Source organism: Chamaea fasciata, unplaced genomic scaffold (genome assembly GCF_029207755.1).
Source record: "Chamaea fasciata isolate MVZ Bird 193981 ecotype frontalis unplaced genomic scaffold, bChaFas1.0.hap1 SCAF_4, whole genome shotgun sequence".
Lineage (NCBI taxonomy): Eukaryota > Metazoa > Chordata > Aves > Passeriformes > Sylviidae > Chamaea > Chamaea fasciata.
In genome coordinates, this window is record NW_027094089.1 from 35,821,185 (window position 1) to 35,842,911 (window position 21,727).

Genomic DNA, 21,727 nt, shown 5'->3' on the forward strand with positions numbered 1-21,727 from the left:
TAAAAGTTGTTGTGGGACATAAAGCCAACAGTGAATCAGGCTTTAATCCACCCGTCTGCTGTGGGATCATCGCGAGCGCTGTCACTGCTGTTATTATTGTTAACAGAGCAGGGAGGCTTCTATCGTTAGCATCATTCCTGCGATACTTTGAGAAGAAGTGGTATATGAGAGGGAAAAAATGTAATAGTAAACATTGAATCACGCAGACAAAGCATGATCGGGATTATACTGATGAACTGCTCGTTTAATTTTCTCTGAAACGCGACAGCTCCTTTATCAGTGAGATGAATCCGAAGGAGTTGGAATGGCCTAATTGATAAACTTTATTAGCGATTTTGGGTCGAATTATTAGGATTTGGTGCCGTGGGATTTTTGTGGACTCTCACTCTGTCGTCTCTCAGTAAGTGTTACGCTGTAACTAGGAGGCGCTGAAAACCTCAGGCAGAAAATTTACAACTTGATCAGTTTCAAACCGCACACACACACACAGACACATACACACAAGCACACACGCACACGCACACACGCACACGCACACACACACAAAATCTGCTACTGTTGCAAACATATGTTACAGATTAAGCAAATGGCTTTACTTTTGCTAGGCTGAAAACTGATAATGAGAATTTATATGCTGAAGAGTTTGGCGCCTGTTCTAACTCCAGTTACTTACATGCTAACAAATCCCTTCTATTTTTCCGGGAAATAAAATAATAATTAAAAAAAATCTTTTAAACTTCATCCAGATGGGAAGAGAGCCGTGATAGTTGCTCTTCTACCGAAGCTACGCCTGTCCTGAGCTTTGAATATTACACCAGCGAAGCTCGGCCATGTATTCGTTTCATGAAGAACTAGGGGAGGGCTCGGAGCTTCCCCGCTCACCCCGCGTCCCGGCCGTGGCCAGGCGGTGCGCGGACGCCAAGGCACACCCCCTCTCCTCACCGCGGAGTGTCACGACAGAAAGACGAGCACACCGTTTCCCGAAGCATTGCCAACACCACAGGAGTTTGGATTTGTTTTTCTTTCCTTCCTTTCTTTCTCGTCCTTCAGCAGCGCAAAAATCTTTACGGCAAGGCTAGTTAGTGCTCCCTACGCTGACGAGGAAGATTACTGCGACTAGTGAGCTTTCAGGAGGAAGGCTACGTCCTAAGCCTCCCTCTGCACATGGCTTGCTCTTCTCACCCCACCCTGAGCAGAAGGCCCCGCCGCTCCCGTCGTACGGGAGATACTCGCTCGAGCCTGCCAGCTCGCCCAGTAGACGCCTCGTGTCGCCACCCGGCGACAGGACAAACCCCGTCCACTGTCACGCCTGGCCCTCTGGAGCCGTGCCGGCGGTGGGGCTGAGGGGGAAGGGATGGCGGGGATATCCGTAAGGTAGCGAGTTGCAGAGGGGGACCCTGGGCTCCGCCAGGGAGGGACCAGGAACGCGCAGGGACTCTTCCCATCCGCCTCCTGTGTCCCCCCACCAGGAGCAGGCGGCCTGGATGTGACACTGACGGATGGCCGCAAGAGAGAAAAAGTTAATTTAAACGACTTCGAAGGGTTACAGGAAGAGAGGACAAGGGAGTCTCTAGACTCCTAGGGCTGGGGAAGATGTGTTCATTTTTCCAAAGAGACGGCGATAGGAGAAAAATCTCCAAAAGAGAAGATAAAATACATCTGCTCTATTTGCACCGGAAAATTTCTGTGCCCCCCAGGAGAAGGGAAGACTGGACGGGGAGGAACACGTTTGAACTACACTTTCCTTTCCACAGATGTCGGCCAAATGTGCGGGGCTCCACGTGTGTCCCGGGTCCATGGTCACAGCCAAGAAGGGCGAACGGCCAGGACAGGGGAACGCGGGAAAGGCTCCTACAGCGCCTGCCCCATTGGCTTGGAATAAGAGCCAGGGACGAAAACTGTGTTAGGAAGAGAGAGAATAACAGGGATCTCTAAAAAACCCACTCTTCCCCAATGCTCAAATCCCACAAACCACCAAAACCACGCAACTAAATACAAGCAGTTAAGAGGGAAAAAAAAAAAGTTTTTTAAAAAAAGTTAGGGCGGATCTTAAAGAAACTTCAGCATTTGCATTTGCTTGCAAAACTCTCAAGATAAACCCTAAGAGATCTGGAGGCTCTTTTTTTCAAAGCACAGAATGGAAGACAGTTCTCTTTCCACCTATCATTAACTTCTAAATAATACTAATATTAATCAGTAACAAAAGCAATAATAACGACAATAGTAACAACAGCAATAACAATAAAAACAACAATACATAATAATAACAACAAAAAAGAGAAAGATGGAAGGAAGGAGGGAGGGAGGGAGGGAGGGAGGGAAGGAAGGAAGGAAGGAAGGAAGGAAGGAAGGAAGGAAGGAAGGAAGGAAGGAAGGAAGGAAGGAAGAGAGAGAGAGAGAGAGAGAGTGAGAAAGAGAGAGGAAATGGAAGTGGAAATGGAGAAGGAAAGAAGAGAAGAGAAGAGAAGAGAAGAGAAGAGAAGAGAAGAGAAGAGAAGAGAAGAGAAGAGAAGAGAAGAGAAGAGAAGAGAAGAGAAGAGAAGAGAAGAGAAGAGAAGAGAAGAGAAGAGAAGAGAAGAGAAGAGAGAGAAGAGAAGAGAAGAGAAGAGAGAAGAGAAGAGAAAAATCTAAGGGAATATTCAGTGCTGCCAAATATTTCGCATGTGAGTGGTGAAGGGCTTTGGTGCAGGCGTCTCCCTCTGTATCCAAATTCCTGGGCGACACCCCCCCGCCCTGTGAGAAGCGGGGGAGGGGGTTTGTGTAGCTAAAACAGGCCAGAGCCTCCCGAAAGGTTCTCGCACCACAGGTACCCGCCGGCGTCTCCTCCGGGGTTCCCCCTAGGGCAGCCCGCACGCCCTTCACCCAGGCCTGAGTTGATGGAGGCTTGCATCAGGCCGGGGGAGCGCTGGCGCTTACCTCGAGATCACCCCCGGGGAGCCCGAAAACGACAAAGGGACGGAGACCAGCAGTGGCCGCTGGGCTGTGGGGGCGGGGTAACGGAGCGAACGGATTCCCGGTCCCCGGCCCCTCCACTCCATCCTGGGTGGTGTAACCGGAATCGCGGAGAGTCCATGACGAACCCCTTCGAGAGACAATACCCGCACCCCGAGGGGCTGCGCCGGGGCCGCGAGAGCGATGCTCCATGTTCCCTGGAGCAAGGAAGAGTGGGAAAAACCTCGTGCGTGGGGTCCGGGCCCCGTCGGGGGGCACACACCCGACACAGCCCCAGCACCGCCGGTTCCTACCCGCCACCCCACAGAAGTGAACAGGGATATTTACTTTTTCCTCTCCCCTTCCTCCGGAATCTGCCGGCGAATGAATAGTTACTCCCATGAGCCTGCCCCATGACTTCGGGTATGTCACGACAGCCAAATGGGCGAGCAGTGGCGTGATCTCCCCTTCCACGATCCTTCCCCGAGGGGCGCCCCGGGGGCTCTCTCCGGCGGAAGGCGGCGGTCTGGGCACTCCTGGAAGGTGGTAGTAGGGGCTGAGCATTGCCTGCCAGTGAGCGTTCCCCTGGGGGTGTGCGGGGTCGTAGGGACACCCCTGAGCCCTGAGCCGGCGCTGTCCTTGGTGCTGGACCCGCCCCGAGAGAGGCCGGGTCCCTCCGCCACCTGCAAAGTGTGGGCAGGGTACTCCGAGACTCTCTGGAAAGGACGACATCCTGCCCCTTGGCGTCTGCTCCCGCCGCGCCGCCGCTTGTGGGGAACTGTCTTGGCTTTGATCACACCACTTACTTAGTGGCGTGGGGAGCCCACGGGAAACACTGCAATAAGCACCCGCTGTGCACCTTGCTTGCAGCCCTGCACTCCCCTTTCCCGCCCCCCCCCTCCAAGAGGATACATGATAATTTGGGAGAAAGTACAAAGGAAACGATTTATAATCCAAGTAGCTGTCACCATACAAAAACCCCCAAACAACCCAAAACTCCCGAACAACAAAATACTCCACCAACTTCGGAAGCACCTATCAAGAAGTGTGTGAGAGGAAAATTGCCCTCAGCCATTGGGAAAACTGGCAACACCTGGCTTGCTGTGAACAGACAGATCAGTGTTTGCAAGTTCCTGGTGATGTTAGGGCCTTTCTCCACAAGAAGTAGGCAAGCATACCCCACAATACTGTAGGGTATGTTATTTTTGTACCTGCATGTTGTGGGGAGACATGGAGGACCCTCCACATCAAGGGATTTACTGTAGAATATATTGTTTGGCAAGTTGATTTGGAAGGAGAAAGCATAAAGGAGTCCCAGGAGGAGGGGAGATGAGCAGGAAGCTTACTTACGTAATTGTAGCAGAGATAGCAGCTTTAAAGAAGACAGGACCTGGAGACAGCCCTTTTCCAGGCATTAGGGGATTAGGTAGGGCATGAGCAAAGAGAAATGGAAACGACAAAAGGAGATAACCTAGGCCTCTCCTCAGAGAGGTCAGCTCTCTCCTGTGCTGCAATTTAGTGCAAAATAACTGATGCTATTGTCTCCACTGGGACAAACCAGCCTGCAGAACCATGCTCTGTGAATATTCATATCTACTTGACTCCAGAGGGATGCAGACAGTGTGGAGGGGTAGGAAATGCTTCAGAGTGAGTTATCCTCTCTGTCTGAGTCTCCCTGGAGAGAGTAACCAGCGTTGGGCAGACCCTGTCCCTGCATCCCACAGAAACCCATGCCAGCAGTCAGGCAAGGGTGGTGGAGAGACTTGTGTTTTAGCACTGTTTTGATTTCCCACTCATATTTCACCTTGTTCCTGCAAGGTGAGGAGGTGGTGAGAAGCTGGTGTCAGCCTGGAGCAGGTGTTTGGAGATCACTCAGGAGTCAAATGTGAGAAGTCGAGTATCAGCCCCATTTCCCCCTGGAACGCTTCTGGAGTTGATGTTAAAAATCGGAAAAATAAGGGGAAACCCCCCCCCCCCCCCACCTCTCCCCAAGGAAAAAAAAAAACAACCCACCAAAAAACAAACCCCACAAAAATACCCACAACCCTCCCAAAACAAACAAACAAAAACCAACCAAACAAAAAAACCTGCAAAAACCCCCAAAAACCCAACCCCACCTCCTAAAAAAAAAACCCAAAAACAAACCCAAAAAAAAAAACCAAAACAAAAAAACCCCCAAACCAAACCAAAACAACCAGGTACATATAGAAGTGCTTCTTCTCTCCAAGTTCTTTACCGACACAATGCACACTCCTTCCTTCCCAGGCACTGCTCTCCCCACCATGGGGTCAGAAGATCACTGTTTCTTCAAACAGGCACCTTTTAAAAAGTTTATTCTTCCCAAGAGCTAAGAGGGACCCAGCTGCAAGGCAGAAACCCAAGCAAACTTCTACCAGTAAAGTTACATCTTGAAGCCCATAGGAAGCCATATGGCTTGAAGAAACTTTTGGGATTTTTCATGGGTTGTTTGCAGTGAAATTAACTGTGGGTGGCATGTCCCCTGGGATAGGTGCTGCTCACCTATGCTTCTGAGAGGTCTTCCTGTACTTTGTGTGAATTATTATACTGCATTACATTGAACTATATTATATTTATTATATTGTATTTATTAAAATTGACTTAAAACAAGAGCTAAACTTTTCTAGCAGTACTGAAGGAAGAGGAGGTGGGGGATCTTCACTGCCAGTCAGTTCCCATCCCCAGGTTCCTTCCTCCTCATAACAAGGCATTTTGATTGAGAAGGAAACTCAAAGTATGTGTGTCCTAACTGGAGCGTGTGGTTATTGTGCAACTGATGGACCAGAACAAATTCTGCAGCTCAGGAAAGAGTTTTCTTCATATACCATAAATCTGTATCTTTATATGGGGATAGCACCCAGCTGAAACAATAAAACTGCACAGAATGAATGAAATTAAACCCACTGGTCACTAGGGGCTTGATAAGAGAGGCAGCAATTTTATTTTTTACATTTGACCAATTTTTTTCTTCTTTTCATTTCAGTTTTTGATTGTCATCATTTACATGACATTACTTAGCATGGCAAAATTTAGAGATGCAGTAAAGCTGCTTGTCTGAGTCTACCTTGAAGTAAGAATGCCAGTGGGTCTGAAATCCAGATCTACAAGCTAATCTCTAGTTTTCCCTTCAAATGGAATTCAGCTACAAAGAGCTTGGAAAGATTTTGCATCTATTCAGGAGGCACATCTTTAATTTTCTGAGGAGCAAAAAATCCACAAGAAACTTCATATAGCTCCTTAGGTTTTGCTTAGCATATGTGATAAAACATTGATTGTTGCAGTTTGGTGACCCATGAAATTTGGGGGTTAGTTTTCTCTTCAGACCAGAGCATATAATTATGCAAATAAAGGGCTGTCACTGATCTAGTGAAATACTCTCAAACACATGCAATCCAAAATGGAACAGAAAAGTGGAATTTGTGGTATTATGATGATACAATGATAAATGACATCTCCTTTCAAGTTTTTCTAGAAGTACATTTTTCACACTTTGTCGAGTACATCAAGATAATGTGGATGCACACGAGCGCGCATGCACACATCCCTGTGAGATCGAGATATCCATGAATGCATGCAGACACACACACACCCACACACACACCCACACACACCCACACCCACACACCCTTCCACTCTCTAAGATGTAGCTCTACCCTCGTGTATGATGGATGTACACATTCTTGACAGGTTATTTTTGGTTTGGTTGACTTGAGAATGGTGCAATATGTGGCTCCATGCAGTTTTAGATGTGACACTTTTCATTTGTACTTCTGAATAAAATTTCTAGAGGGGGAAAAAACCCCACTACCCACAATATGTGATGTTTCTCAGAGGAAAAATGCACATTTCCATGAAAAGCAGCAACTTCTTCTGAGTCTAGGAGAATCACACTATGAGGACTGTAACTGTAACCAGTGTACTGCCATGCACGCACAATAATGATGCAAAGGTATCCTTACACCTTTGCTTTTCTCCCCCCTCCTTTTTATTTCTTTTTCCCCGCAGCTCTGCTGTGTTTGGGGGTCAGCTTACTGTTTTCTGCTAGGAACACTTCTTTCTTGCTCTCCATTCTTGACAAGGAAGCACTGCTTTCACTGGTCCCCAGCTTCAATGGCTGCATTTTGACTTGCACAATGGTGTGCAAACCTTTTGGGTGGGAAGGAGCAGGGAGTTTTCTTAGATACTGTTGAACGGTAGATTTTGTTGGTTTGTTGGTTTTGTTGGTTTTCTGTTCTTGTTTTGGGTTTGAGGGTTTGTTGTGTTTTTGAGGGTTTTTTGGTCACTTTTGCACTTGTAGCTCCAAAGTTACTTAGGGCAGAGGCTGTTGCACCATGTCAGATGTCAGGGAGTTTTCCTGTGATGAAGCCAGGAGGAGGTTCATATCAGACCTCTGTCTCTTCAAGACGTCATGGCCTGGGTGGCCAGTGGCATGCATCTTTAAAAATATCAGTCCCAAGGAACAGGTTAAATCAACACTCATCCCTCCTTAGTGTGCTGCAGGGTTACCATTATCACCTTTCCCTGTGATACTAACGTGACAGTACATGCTTCCACACTTTCCTCCCTTTATGCAGCCCATGAAAAACCCTCTGCAGCTGGAGCCAGAGATGCTGCCTTGTCCATCTCTAGCCCATGCCCACCTGTAAAAGGCCCTTCCCAAAAAACTGTTCAAACTCCTCTCTTGGTGTATTTTTATATGGTTTCATGTTTCTGAACAGCTAAAGGGGAGAGGATGGTGTGGTCCACTTGCTTATGTGGGTTCCCATGATGATGTGGGATGTGCAGACAGAAGGTCATGCTCGTGTGGGCTGAGCCACAGGGCTGGACACACAGCTCACTCTGTGGCACAAATGAGCCTCATCCCCCTCACACCCTGCTCAAACCTTCCAGCCTCAACCCTGCAACCATATGGGGTCCTGTTTGCAAACACATCTGCCTCCCCCCCGTATTCTGAGGCTGGTGGAGCTGCTGCCCCACCCTACCCACCAGAGACAGTGGCTCCCATGGAGCTGGGTGCAAGGACACAAAGTGTGCAAGAAGGAGAGAAGAGAGCATATTTATTTTTTGTTCACTGGAAGCAGAGCAGTATCATTGGTGAGGATCCCCTTTGCTCTTCAGCCCCCCACAGAACTGCAAATGTGGGCTGGGCCCAGAGCACAGTAAAGAAAAATTCTTTAGAGAATGATAAGTGTTACAGTAAAAATGTTTGTACTTTGTTTCTCATCAACAGTTAAAAAAATAGATCCACTCCTCCAGTATTTGGGCACCCTAGAGACTCCATCTCACCTCCACAGAGATGGAGAGCGGCAGGTCTGGTGTGTGCATGTGCAAACTTCCCTGGCCTCTCCATCTTCCCTGGCTGCAGGTTGAAGCACAGACACCCAAACCACACCATGTAAACTCTCACCTTACCCCTAAACACACAGGGTCCAGGGCGCCAGGGTGGACATGGGCCTGGGGAGGGGGATCAGGCTGGTCACAGGCAGCAGCACCCTCCGACTGTGAGTGAGTGTGGAGGCTGGAGCCCAGAGGAAGCTCGGTGCAGTCCTCTCCCCTCAGCAACAGGTTCCCCTCCAGGAAGAAAATCTGCCAGGCATGGATACTACACTTCCCTCTGCATAGGCATGGCCTGACACCTTCCCCACTCCCTGGGGGCTTTGCTGCAAGCACCCCTCCTCCCCAAGGGCAGAGCTTAAATGCAGTGAGATGACAGGAAGCAGGAGCTGGGGAAGAAAGCCCTGCTGCCAGTATGAGCAGGTAGGGATGTAAGCGCTCCATGGGTGCTGAGAGCCCCCCACCTGGAGGATGTAGGCCCAAATCCAGCTGGGTTTCCCTTTGCACCTCACTATGAGCACTGCTGCTTTTGCTCCACGGCATGGGAGGGCACCCCTGCTTTGGCATTGTCTCGTTTTAATGCTCCCCACCACCTTTCTGGCCCCCAGCTGTAGGATTAGACACACTGCATGATGAGAGGGTGGGATTGTGTCCAAAACTCATGTTTGAGTGGTACCTCCTTGCTGGTGGGCACGGCCATTAAAGAAAGACCATTTTAATTTAGTATTATCAACACCAAAGGAGCTTAATTAGAGTGCTTGCTCACTGGACATGCTGTCAAGCACTTTTCCCTTAGTTTTAGTGGAGAAAACCTTCCTAATGCAAGTTACGGCTACAGCCACATACTCTCTATGCGTGATGTGAAATCCCCACACAGAGTGCCCTGTTGGCCAACCTTTGTCCGAGAGACTGGGAAAGTGGGGGGAACCAGTGAGTTTAGGGAAAAGGAAATAACCATGGGATGGCAAGTCATTACAAACCCAGCATATGAAAAAGGAAGCATTTTTGTGTTTAAAAATAAACAGAAAAATATGCTCTCCCTCTTCTTCTTCTTCTTTTTTTTTTTTTTTTTTTTTTTTGCTGGTCATATTTCACAGTGTGATCCAGCCTGTTAACGAATAGGCATTTTTTTAAAGTAGCACTTTCCAAAGGAAGAAAAGATCAACAGAAAATGCCATTGATCTAGTAGGAGAAATTCTCTTCAACAATGGAGCCTTTCTAGAATTCTGGGCCAAACATCTTGGACACTCATGCCAGAAAAATGAGTTAGAAGTTAATTCCACTTGGTCCCAGAGAAAGAGAAGGCTACTAGGTGTACTAGGCTGGTTAACACGTCTGAGAGGGCCATCTTTTAAAAAAGAGTAATTCATATGTTGTTCTGTCTAAAAATAGAAGGAAGCTGCAAAAAATCCTGCAGGCAATAGGACTGCAATGAAGCTGTTAAATTCTGGCATTATCTTGGTGCAGGGCTATGTCAGGGCAATTAGAGCTGCACCATGCTGCACTGTGCAGTACCATTGTCAGCCTTAATCTGCACACTGATGGGCAGCACAAAATCCAAGTTACAGCCCACAGGAAGCACAACCAGTGAACCCATATTGCTTTGACAGTTGCACTCATCTAGAAATAATGCAAAACGCTATTTAGATGTATACATCACAACCCTGTGCTCTAGGAAGAAAACAATCTAATGAGGGGCTGAGAGACTCCTTGCAGAAAACAAGCAGCAGACATTAGAGGTGGTGGGTTTTTTTCCTCCCTTTTAGAATTCTTCATATTTTATCCTGTTGGAGCGCCGTGTTGGGGTTGGTTTCACCAAGCTGTTCTTCGCCTTTATAGCCTCACTGAAGAACTTGAAAACAGATGGAAAACTCTTCCAAGAAGTTAGTTCATGGCGTTCTGTACCTGCAAAACACAAAGGTGACAGTTTGACTAGGGGCTGTTCTGTGACTTGCTGGCTGTTCACAGCATCAATACACTGTAAAATGCAAAAATGCAAAACCTGGGGAAGACACCCAGCTGCTTGCAGCAGGTCTGGAGGGAACCTGAGGAGGATCAGGGCTGTCCTGCTGCTGACCTCTGGGGCAGCTGACAAGAACAACTGCACACACGTGCAGACAGACACATGCACAAACATACATATATGCACATGCACAGCCACCCACATCACAATCAGAGATCCTCAACATGTCTTGTATCTGGGAAAATAGGATCCGAAAGCACTCTGCTAATAAAAACTTCATTGAAGCACCTCACCTATCTGGCCTGTCCTGGGAAAAAGTGTCAACTTCTGAGGCATACGTTGTATTATTTATTTTTCATTTTATACTCCTTTTAGCCTGGCATATGCATTTTTAAGTGAAAGAGAACACTTGATCTGAACTACATCTCATGCATCACGAATGCATCCTTTGTGCACCTGCTCCCACAGATAAAATTGAGACAGTAAAGTGGACCTTTCCCGTTTATATCTTCCCTCTGCACACAGATGTACTCTGTATTATTTTTGGTGTATGCTTGTTTTGCAAGTGCCTTCCTCAACACATAGTTCATTTGCTTTATTTAAACAGCCACACCCCCTCCTCCTTCCCCCCATCACCAAGCCCCAAAACAAAACCAAGACAATGGAGATAGGGAGCCAAGGGGTGTGCAAAAGTTGGGACATCTTCCTGGGTAACCCAATTATGCAGAGATGCTACCTGGTAGTCTTTGGATTCTGAGCCTCTGTTTGATACTTTAACATTGTTAATGATAATTCTTTAGTCTGTAATAGAAGGTCATTGCTATGGTTACTCTACAATGGTGCAACACTTCACTTTCCCCTTCAGCTATTTGTTGAGACATGGCAACCACATTTGTTGCCTAGCAACAGTTCTGTGACAGTATCACAACCTCGGGGTGACAACAATGAGGGGCACAGTGGCCATAGCCTGCCAGGCGGAGAGGGATGCATTCCAGGGTAGATGATGGCCCCTGCAGGACATAGGGTAGCCATCAGCCCTGGGGATATGGAATGGCTGCTCTGGCATGGCATTTGTGGCACACTCACCTTCACATCCCCGTCAGGACCCTCTATGTATCCATCCATGGAGGATCCTTGGTGGGTCCCCTCCAGAAAGTCTTTGATGGAGGCACTACCTCGCACATTGCATGTCCCTGCTCTCTCAAAGGCAGCCATCATACAAGCAAAATAATCCTCAAAAAACCCTCTCTGGAAAGACACTACTTCCCACACAAAGAGATGTTTTCGTACAAAGAGCATCCACGTCACGTGCACACACAGATTTTCCTCCCCCTCTCTGCATTCACTGTACAGAGACAATTCATGACATCTTCCAGAAATTTCCCACTTCTTTTATACAAATGTTTTCCACCTTCAAATTCACCCATCATTGTAGAAATTCTCTTTGCTGAGAGGCAGTCCATCCTATCAAGCGTTGAACTTGGCATTGCTGGGTTGAGTTGGATTCTGTGATCTCAAGGAATAAAAGTTTCTATGATTCTATCCTGCAAGTGGCTTTCAATATAGATCACCTATCCCACTCCCTGTAAGACACCTCATACCAACACTCACCAAGACTTGTTCCCCACATGGGAAATGCAGAAGTGGCACAACATAGCAGGAGGATAAAACTTCCCTTCTAGCAAAACCTGCAGTTTAACAGACATGTCCCTGAGATTATGGCTTGGCTTGGTATACTATGACTGCCCACTGCCACCATGCACACAAAGTCATCTACCAAAGCTGATTTTATGGAGGGATAGGCTGTCCCAACACACTGTAAGGACGCTCCTGCACAGAGGTTTCACCTCCTTCTCACATGCCTGTGTCACAGCTTTGAGCCCCAAAGGCAAAACATCTTTCCATGTGGCTTTCTGGTCCCTACACAGACATCTCCCACACAAACACATCTTTCTCGCTTCTTGCATGCCTGTCTGCATTCTCTGTCTTGATTGCAATGGTCCTCATTAATATCCACTGAATTAAGATGAAAATATAGGTTATGAATACTGCATTTTTTTCCCCCTTTCTTCCTTTTCCATCAACAACCTTCCTCCTCTGTGAAAGGGCCATCCAGAAACAAAAAATGACAAAACACACACACAAAAAAAAAAAGACAAAAGAAAAAAAAATAAGTCTCTGAAGCCTCCCTGTGTCTTTCTTCATCCTGCCTTCTTCCATGCACTTTCCTCATGTCCTCAAGAGAGATCATGCTCACATTCACTAGTATTACTGAAACTGATTAACCTACAGCTTTCCTGTGGCAACTCCTCTCAACCCACTCTTCTCAAAAAACAATTCAAGCTTTGAGTCTAGAGGGACTCAATGATTCAGCAGTCTAAAGCAATTTTAACACTCCCTATTTTCCCTTTCCTAGTAACAATCTTACTGGCAGATGAACAATTTCCCTGGTGATAAAATCACTACAATGGGTATTTAGTTTCCAAGATTATGATGATTCTTTGCTTGATTAATACTGCAACAAGAAAAGCTTGCCAAGTATCTGCCTTGACCCTTTACAGTCATTTTTAAAGGTCAAATTTTGCCCTTATGTATTCATATTCAACTACTACTAAAGGGAGAGCCCTAAAACTTTTAACACTGCACACACTGCACATTTATGATTTATACACCAAAGACTTGGAAAATTGAGCCAAAGCAAGTGGAATTATGTCATAAGGGTAACAACAGATTTTGGCCATAAGATTTTTGTCAGATGAAAAATACCATTGATGACTGCAATCTCAGTTGTGTATTTAGTAGTACACAGATCTAAATTAAATGCATGAACAGCTATCTAGTTTTTGATAGAATAGTTTTTAAGAGACAGACGATAAGAAGCAGTTGTTCTAAAGCCGAGGTCCTCTGAGATATATATTCTTAGTGTTCACTAATTTCAACAGCCGTGATGATAAACCACAATTCAATAGATTGAACTAACTGATGGGCTGTTGCACAGTGTGCAGTGATTTCAGATATTAATTCTTTGAGAAATCTTAGGAGTATGCTGTATGGAAATGATATAAAAAACCTGTTAAATGTGGGAAACAGCTAGAATATTCTAAAATATGCAAAGGCTAGAGCTGCAGAACAAAAAAGTACAAATCCCTCCTAGTCCCACCCCACAGAGACAAATGACAGAAATGTCAAAAAGCAAACCAGCCTCCCACTTGCCAGCATGGAGAGATGTAGAGAGAAATGAATATACATTTTAACATGGGCATAACATCATTGGAAAGGAGCTCCAAAGCGATGGTGGAACCAATAACGTGTGAGGTGAAATGAGTAATGACAGTAAAACAGTGAACAAGTTCCAGAATCAATTCACCAAGCACCACAAAGTGATATACAATAAGAAATAATGAAGCCCTGCCAATACAGTTGTTGATACAAAAAATCAGGCAAGGGAATACTTTTTAAAATTTAATATGCAAATCATCAGGTCTGGATGACATGCATATGTGGGTCTTCAGGGAATCAGTTAATGAACTTGCTGGACTACTGGCAATTATTTCTGAGAATTCATATAAAATCAGGTAGGCACCAGAGGACTGGGGTGGGGACGAGAAGAAAATAATTTCTAATTTGAGAAAAGGAGGATTAATTGAAACTAACTACCACACATAAAATTTATGTCTGAATACCAGTAAAGAAAGGGATCAACACTATAAAAAATCATAAGCACCTTTAGGATAACAGCAGACACAACAGGCTCAAACTTGACAAGAACAGATAAAACTCAAACTTTAATGAATAACAAAAATCAGCAAGTGAGAGACTTCTCCACTGTTGTGTTTTCCACATAAGTTAACCTGGCAACCTTGGGGCAGTGGGAACCAATGTAATCACTTAAAATGGATTATGACCTTCACTGCTCTAACAGGCTGTGGTCACTCCTACCTCTCACTTGTATATCAGTTGCTTGCTAGACAAGGAGCCACCAGCCACTGAGATCTACAGTGACACAGCTCCCAGATGTGTGCTGCCATGCCAGTGCTGGCTTAAGCTGCCAACAGCATGTCTACCAGCAGCTGCAGTATACATTGCATCTTTACAGGGTCGAGACTCAGCATCTCATATCCCATCTCCCCTCACCTCACCACACCTCACTGTCCCCCACCCCATCCCATCTCACCCCATCTCATCTCACAGGTGCAGAGTTATGCCTCTCCCATTGAACATTATCTCAGACTCTAGGAAATGGGCACTGCCACACTTCTGGTGAAGTGGTTAAATAATTTGAGAAGAAAATAATAAGTAATAATATGGAGTTGAAAATATACCTATGAAGTTCCAGAGGGATTGGTATTTGGGCTCAAGTCTTTTTAATGTGGTTATTAGTCATCTGAAAGAATATTGAGGGTATGTATACTGAATATAGGAATAGCATATTGCATCGGAGATAGTACAAACATAAGAAGGAACAAAGAAATAATAATTAAAAGGGGCAGCTTAAATGGGTAGGAAAAATAGGGAAGAGGAAAAGCAAAGATTGAAACTGGGAATGGTGCCTGCAGGGGTAGTCATGCAATATAACCATGTGAATGACCCTGATGGCCATTTGCACACACGCATGCAAAGGCACTTTCACTGACTTCCCTTTCCACTTCCACTCAGGAAAAGCAGCTCTTCTCCTACCAAGGCTGACAAACTCTGCCTGAAAGCAGAGTGTCTCGAGAGAGAAGAGCTCTGCAACCACCATAATTCACTCTAGCAGAGCGATTACTGGCTGTGCTGGACAAAGGTGCCCTCCTACAGAGCCTGCCCACTGTGTCAGACAAAAACCTCCTCCCGCGTTGCTCAGAATATGCACAGCACAATGGTGGACCCCTGCCGCGTTTACAAGATGTGTGGGACAAAGGTTTCCCGTGCTGCTCAGGAGCTCTGAGAGATCTTCATACATGCCTTAGCACTGAAATATTTCTGCAGAGAAAAGTTTCCAGGCTGAAAAGCTTCTCCACAGATACTAGCCACAGGGCTGACCTTGGATCTGCTCCTCTAAGTGACAGCTCACCTCTAAATAGGACTTCAAAATGAATTAAGGGTGTTCCACGCCTTGGGCTTTAGTCCCCATTGGGATGGAGAATTCTGCTGCTCTTCAACAAGGTCTTGCTCAGCAGAGAGTTTGCTCCCTGCAATCAGGATCTACACTGAGACCCTGTCACGCTGCAAACTGCCAATGTGAGTAGCTTAGCCATCTTGTCTGTACGCAATGGCAGAGGTTGCTTCTACATTTGTGATTCAAGCTACATATCTAAAAGGCATTCAGTCTTATCAGAAATCAGTTAAGAGGTTGAAATATAGACTTCTGTGGGCATTTGCAGGAACAGAAACCCTTTAAACATTATTAAACATGAAAAGCAACACAATTCATTTCTCCTTTACACATAAACTAACAGATAAGCCAACTCAATCTGACTGGGTAGACAAGTGTGACAGACCTTTTAGAAAGGATTTTTTCTCTGGTAAATTTCAAATCAATGGAAATTACTTTCTTTCTCACATTATTCATACACACATTGAAGAAGTTCTTTAATTCTTAGGTGTTCAGTTCTGCAGTTCTATAACTCTGTAGCAATGTAACAATACTGCCCAAATATGCACTTAGGTGTGAGTAAGAGATGCCTGTCCTGTGTCCATCTTTCTGTATGCTAACAAATTACTTCTGTGTCACAAACCTATTTCTGAACAGGAATTTAACTTTTTTTTACTCTTGAGTGCATCAGATATTATCAAGTATCACAGAACAACTTCTAATTCATAAGGTTTCTCCACTTAAAATTCCTTTATCCTGTAGATCTACATGAGAAGAAATTATTATGTCTTTTGTGACTACTTTGGTCTACTGACCTAAACATCCAGGTCTCAAACTCCAAAACAGAAGAAGCTCCCAGAGCATCCCCAGGAAAGCTAATGAAAAAGGAGGTTAAAAAAAATACATCTTGCCTAAAATCACTCAATAGTTCTGACAAGGAAAACGAGAGCTTCAGGAAAAACTGTGAATGAAGCCATAAGCTCAAGAACTTTGAGATTCAATGACCCTAAGAGTTTTTGCCTAAGCACTTCTAGACATCACAAAGGTAAAGAAAGGTTTAAAACTTTGGCAAAATTAAGAGATAAGCTAGACACCAATTAATTAAATGAAAGCAGTGATCTCTGAGGAGACATAAAAAAGTCCCAATCCCAAACCAATCCCCCAACTTTGATGTGTTTAGTTTGGCTAAGAAGTAATCATTTGTGGAGTCATGGACATGATAATAATCTGAAATTAACTGCATAGGAAAATGAATTCTTTGGAAAAGCCAAAAGGAAAGAAACAGAACAGAATTTGAAGAAATGAAGTACAGCTTATTAAGGGGGCTTAGACACACAAACTGGTTAAGACTCAATATTCATATAAGAAAAATCATGGCAATACTGGAAACCAGATTACATACACTAAAGACATTTTTTACTTAGTTATTATCTGCTGTGACACAAAGCAGTTCTTATTTTTGTTGGACACGTATTATCTGTAATAATATTTAGTGGGATGATGAAAAAGAGCAACAAGCATCCTACCAACATGGAAAAGAGATCACCTCTGAATTCCCTTACTTGCAATTGGCTTTTCTTCCACTTCTTGTTTATCACACACTAACTTCCCACAAGAAGCAAGTGGTTAAAAAAGAAGTAAAAAAAAAATCCTCTTGCCCTGTGAGCAACAAGATGCAAAGATTCACACAAAAGCTCATTGCAAGCAAGGTCTGCAAAGCAGGAAAGAGTTTGGAGTTTAACACGGCCACCTTTTCCATTACTCTTCATTTAATATTAAGGACAGTCTCATGAGTACAGATCATTTGTTTGTTCCTCTACAGGTGAACTGGACAAATAAGTGAAACTTGTGAGGTCATTCTCTCCTGAGCACAGGTTACCGAAATTTTCTGGGTCACCAGAGCCAAGCAATTTTCTTTCTAGTATATATTTATAAAGGTAAAAATGGTGTCTGAACAACACTCTCAGAGGCAGCAATTTCCAATGCAACACATTTTTGCAGGAGAGTAAGCCATTTCCTTGAAGAAAGGATTCAGTAAAGACATACACAATATTATGCAAGCACAGATTCTAAAACTCATGTTAAAATGGTGTACCATGCAGAGAGAAGTAGGTAGGGTTTGAAATTATATTTATATTGATATATATGTTTACATCTCTACTGCTATTTTTATCTCTACCACCATATAATCTTCACATATCTATCTCCATCTATATAGTATGTGTATCAACACTGTCCATCTGTCTGTCTGTCTATCTATCTATCTATCTATCTATCTATCTATCTATCTATCTATCTATTCATATCTGTAACTTCACCCTTACCTGTATGTAAAGACAAATATAAAAATTCCCTACCTGACAAATGCGAGGTGGGATACCCAGGTTACATCTTACTAAGGATTTTTGGGCTAAGAACATACCTATGGAAGGTGGGATCTCACCAATGGAAGTTAAGAATAGGTTAGACAACCATCTCTTAGGAATATTATGGTTCTAGCTGACCTCACTCTGGGCAATATGAACAAATTAAGTAACTTCATGAGTTTCCTTCTGTCCAGCCCTGTTTTTTCTGTTACTTCACCGGCTTTATTTAAGCAACATCTAAAATTGATTGTATTAGCAAGGTACTTCACAGTAGCTCAGAAGGATTTGAATAATATACATCAGTGAGATATAAATGCACATGTACGTTTTCTCTCATGAATTAGGAAAAAAATCTATATAGAATTGTAAGCAAGAGCACAATAAAGTATATAGCATTTGAAAACAATTATTTGCCCAACTAGAAGAAATGAAAAATTGGCTTTTAAATAAAGGAAGTTTTATCTGCTCAAAACTCAACACTTCACAAGAAAACTTACAACCATAAAACTTCTTGTGTGAGATCACTGAAAACCAAGTGTTCAAGCCTCACAGCTTCCACAGGTTATAAAACTGAAAAATACTAATTTACCTGACAGATCTTAACATGCTGCAGCATGATGCAAGCTGTCAGTTATGCCCACAGCAGGACCTCCATTCATGCAGCAATGCTGCTGATGTTAACAAGTACACAGGTTTTATAAAACCTGTATACTTGTTAAAACCTTAAACTCATTTAGAACACTCTGCAGCAATTCCTGCAAGTTACTTTAATTGAAATACTCAAGGGCTGATTATTAAATCTGAGTTTATTCCAAAATCCCACAGGTTTTTACTGCCTATGGGGCAGAGACCTGAAGAGTACACACGCAGCTATCTTGTGAGAACGCTACTAATGCAAGAAATTCAACAGTGATACCAGGACAAGGGAAACAACCAGCTGCTTAGAAAATAGCTCCTCTTTGTAATGATATTTTATGATTATTTGTTACTAAATAGTAATTATGCCATCAAACATCTGGATGCACCAGCAGCACAAGCATAAACAGTTTAGGCACTTTCCAAAAACACAGCAGCCAATGCAACACCATGGAAATGGCAAAGCCAGCACTGAAGAGCTAGGAAAGGCAGCAGTGCTTTAAAAGAACATGTTACATTACAGTGGAGACACCCCATCCACTAAAGATGTAAAAAGGTTCTTAATCACTAGCAGGATAAGCACATACTGCTTGCCAATTTGTGAAATTTTGAACCCAACAACAAATTGCACTACAGCAATTTTAAAATAAAGCAGTAGCAGAATATAATTTTCTCTTCTTTCACACCAGAAGCAGAGCTTGAAGACTGGTGTGGATGCTGACATAGGCAGCTGTGGAAGTAAAAAGGTCTTTCAAGGGACAGGAATGAGCCTGTGTCTAAAGAACAAGCTGCAATGAGAACATGCATGGGGCACAAAACACATCAAACACCCAGCGTGTTTTTATGATTTTAGTGAGAATCTGAACTCATACCCTGCAAGCCTTTAATCAATACATTAACTCTCCCTTCCCACAGCAGAAAATGTTTATAATCTTCTACAGAAGAAATACTTCAAAAGCATTTTTTCCTCCTGAATTTTTTACTTGGATTACAGTGTCTTGTTGTATCTGTAAACTACAGTCAGCACAAGTCCAGAGTATTTTCACAGGTACAATGGTATTCATTAACTCATCTGCTTCATCTTGGGACTGCCTCTGGCTGGCTCTAACCCAACCCAACTAGCTCAACCTAACCTAACCTAACCTAACTTAACCTAACCTAACCTAACCTAACCTAACTTAACCTAACCTAACCTAACCTAACCTGACTCAACACAATTCAACTCCTCCAATGTGTCATTGGTACCATTCATCTTCTCCCTGGTCCTGGAGAAGTCACAGAAAAGGCACTTCCCTTGATTTGTCTTCAGAGGCTAATCCTGTGACAGGTAAGATTAAAAAATCTCAAGAATCCAAGTTCCACCTCTACAGTGCCAGCTTTGGTCCTGTGGGAAACTTAGTCCTCCCCTTCTGATGGTTGCTCCTGCAGGATGGTGGAAACGGGGTTAGCAAATGGTGGACTAAGATGGGGCTGTTGACCTGCTTTCCTGCTTTTGCTGGACACCAACCTCAGGAGCCACCACCTGCCACAAAGGATTCACCTCCTTAAAAGGTGAATCAAGAGAGGTGAAACTGAAGAGTCTAAATTCAAGTTATCCTGAAAATCCCAATTCAGCCATCCACCACACCCTGAGGTGTCTAGGCCCCACAAACACCTCAGATCCCGACCTTAAAGTCTGCACCTCATAGTGGTATCACTTCTGTACGTGCTCAGAAACATGTCAGGTTTGGCAGCAAAAATACTCCCAAAGGTCTCAGGCAGATTTAGTGCTTCTGTGTTCCCCTCGCCCCCTGACCTCTAATGCTAAGTAGGTGCCCAAGCCACAGAGAGAGGAATGCCCTCTTATCTCCCGCCTAAGGATTCATTTCACATTAATCTCTTCCTACTCCTTGCATGTTTTTCATCCACCTGGGACACCCATTTCTCCAGAACACCTATTTCTCCAGGAAATCCAATTTTGAATTCCTCTTCTACAAATTGCTTACCTGGCAGCTCTTCTTGAACTCATTCTCAGTGCCTGGCCTTAATCCTGCTCCATTTCATCCACACACTGAACCCAGCTGTCCTGTTCTCATGGTCCATCAGTTTCTGCCTTTTTCTGACTTTGCTTCAACCACTTCAGGAAGACCTCCTCTACCTCATTGCTAGTGCACCCACTCAATTTCTCCTCACAAACAGCTTTGTCATTTAGCTGATGGCATCAAACACATCTTTCTCCTCCATGTTTTCATCTTAGCAGCAAATAAAGTCCCAGGTCTGACTAGCAAGTCAGACAAGTATTTGGCAAATATTTTAAAATGCTGAACACAGGATGCACCTACCACCCAGATGTAGCGGTGAGGGCAAAAAAAGAGGACACTTCTATGAAAATGTAGTTCCCCTACTCTGCAGGATCAGAGAAATGAGATATTTATCTCCTAGGTGAGAATGATGGTTTCATGGAAAATTCAGGGCATTTTCTTAATGACTTAATGGAAAGGAAATGTATCTGGAAAATGCCATGGGAGATGAACCTGCGCCACCAGAGCACAAACAACAAGTAATAAACAGAGTTTAAAAATCATGTTTGGGGAGTAAATAACAAATGCCTGTAAGTTTGATAAAATTTTAGTTATGTCAAGTAAGTATATAAACTTCTCTGGAAAAAATAAATTAAAATTTGCAGATTTGAGGTGTGAATAACCCTCGTGCACTTGCAGTAAGTAATTTATGACTAACTCATACCATATCAATTTTTCTTGCTTGCATTACACCAACTACTGTCTACATATGTACACATATTACATCTCCCCCAATCCTGCGCATCTAGGACTTACATGACTCTTTTCCAGGTGTCTGCATAGCTGTACTAGTGAGAAAAATGGTGAGAAGATAGTGCTGTTCCACCAGTGAATTTACACCAATATAGTGAGGGTTAACTTTCTTTTATTAGCATGACCTTTGCTGGTTGTTGTTAAAGAACATTCTTGAAGGAGGCAGGTGACTGAATCCCATCTTAGATGGTGGGATTTTATGGACAATGATCATTGTTGTGGGTCAAGTACACCTGTACCGCAATCATAAAATTAATAACCTCTACAACAACAGCTTTACATACGGCTGTCTCAGAAGAGTGCCACTTGTGTAACTCACAGCCTTTGGAGACACTCTTTATAATTTATACCCAATTTGAAGTGCAAAGATTTTTCTCTCCCACAAGTCATGGTAATCAATATGGATCTGCACCTATTACAGCCTGATGAAGTGAAGTGTGTGGCATGGATCAGCTGCACTGGGCAAACAACACAGCTCAAAAACATGGCTTTGCAGAAGAGATCTCCAGTGGCCATTTCCCACATCTACACAGTGAGAGCAAATAAAGGAGGACATAATCTTTTGTAGGGGTACCGTCCCTGCTTAGTCTTG

At 44.0% G+C, this 21,727-nt stretch overlaps 1 protein-coding gene across 2 annotated transcripts in view; it reads right to left on the reverse strand.

Annotated features, from left to right (window-relative positions):
* Nucleotides 1-7,989: 7,989 nt before the first annotated feature.
* Nucleotides 7,990-21,727, reverse strand: part of ARB2A (ARB2 cotranscriptional regulator A) — a 272,494-nt gene continuing 258,756 nt past the window's right edge. For both annotated transcript variants that reach the window (XM_066181284.1, XM_066181283.1), the window contains one exon: nucleotides 7,990-10,188. In XM_066181284.1, the coding sequence (XP_066037381.1) occupies nucleotides 10,046-10,188 (143 nt within the window). In that variant the 3' untranslated portion in view covers nucleotides 7,990-10,045. The remainder of the gene's footprint in view (nucleotides 10,189-21,727) is intronic.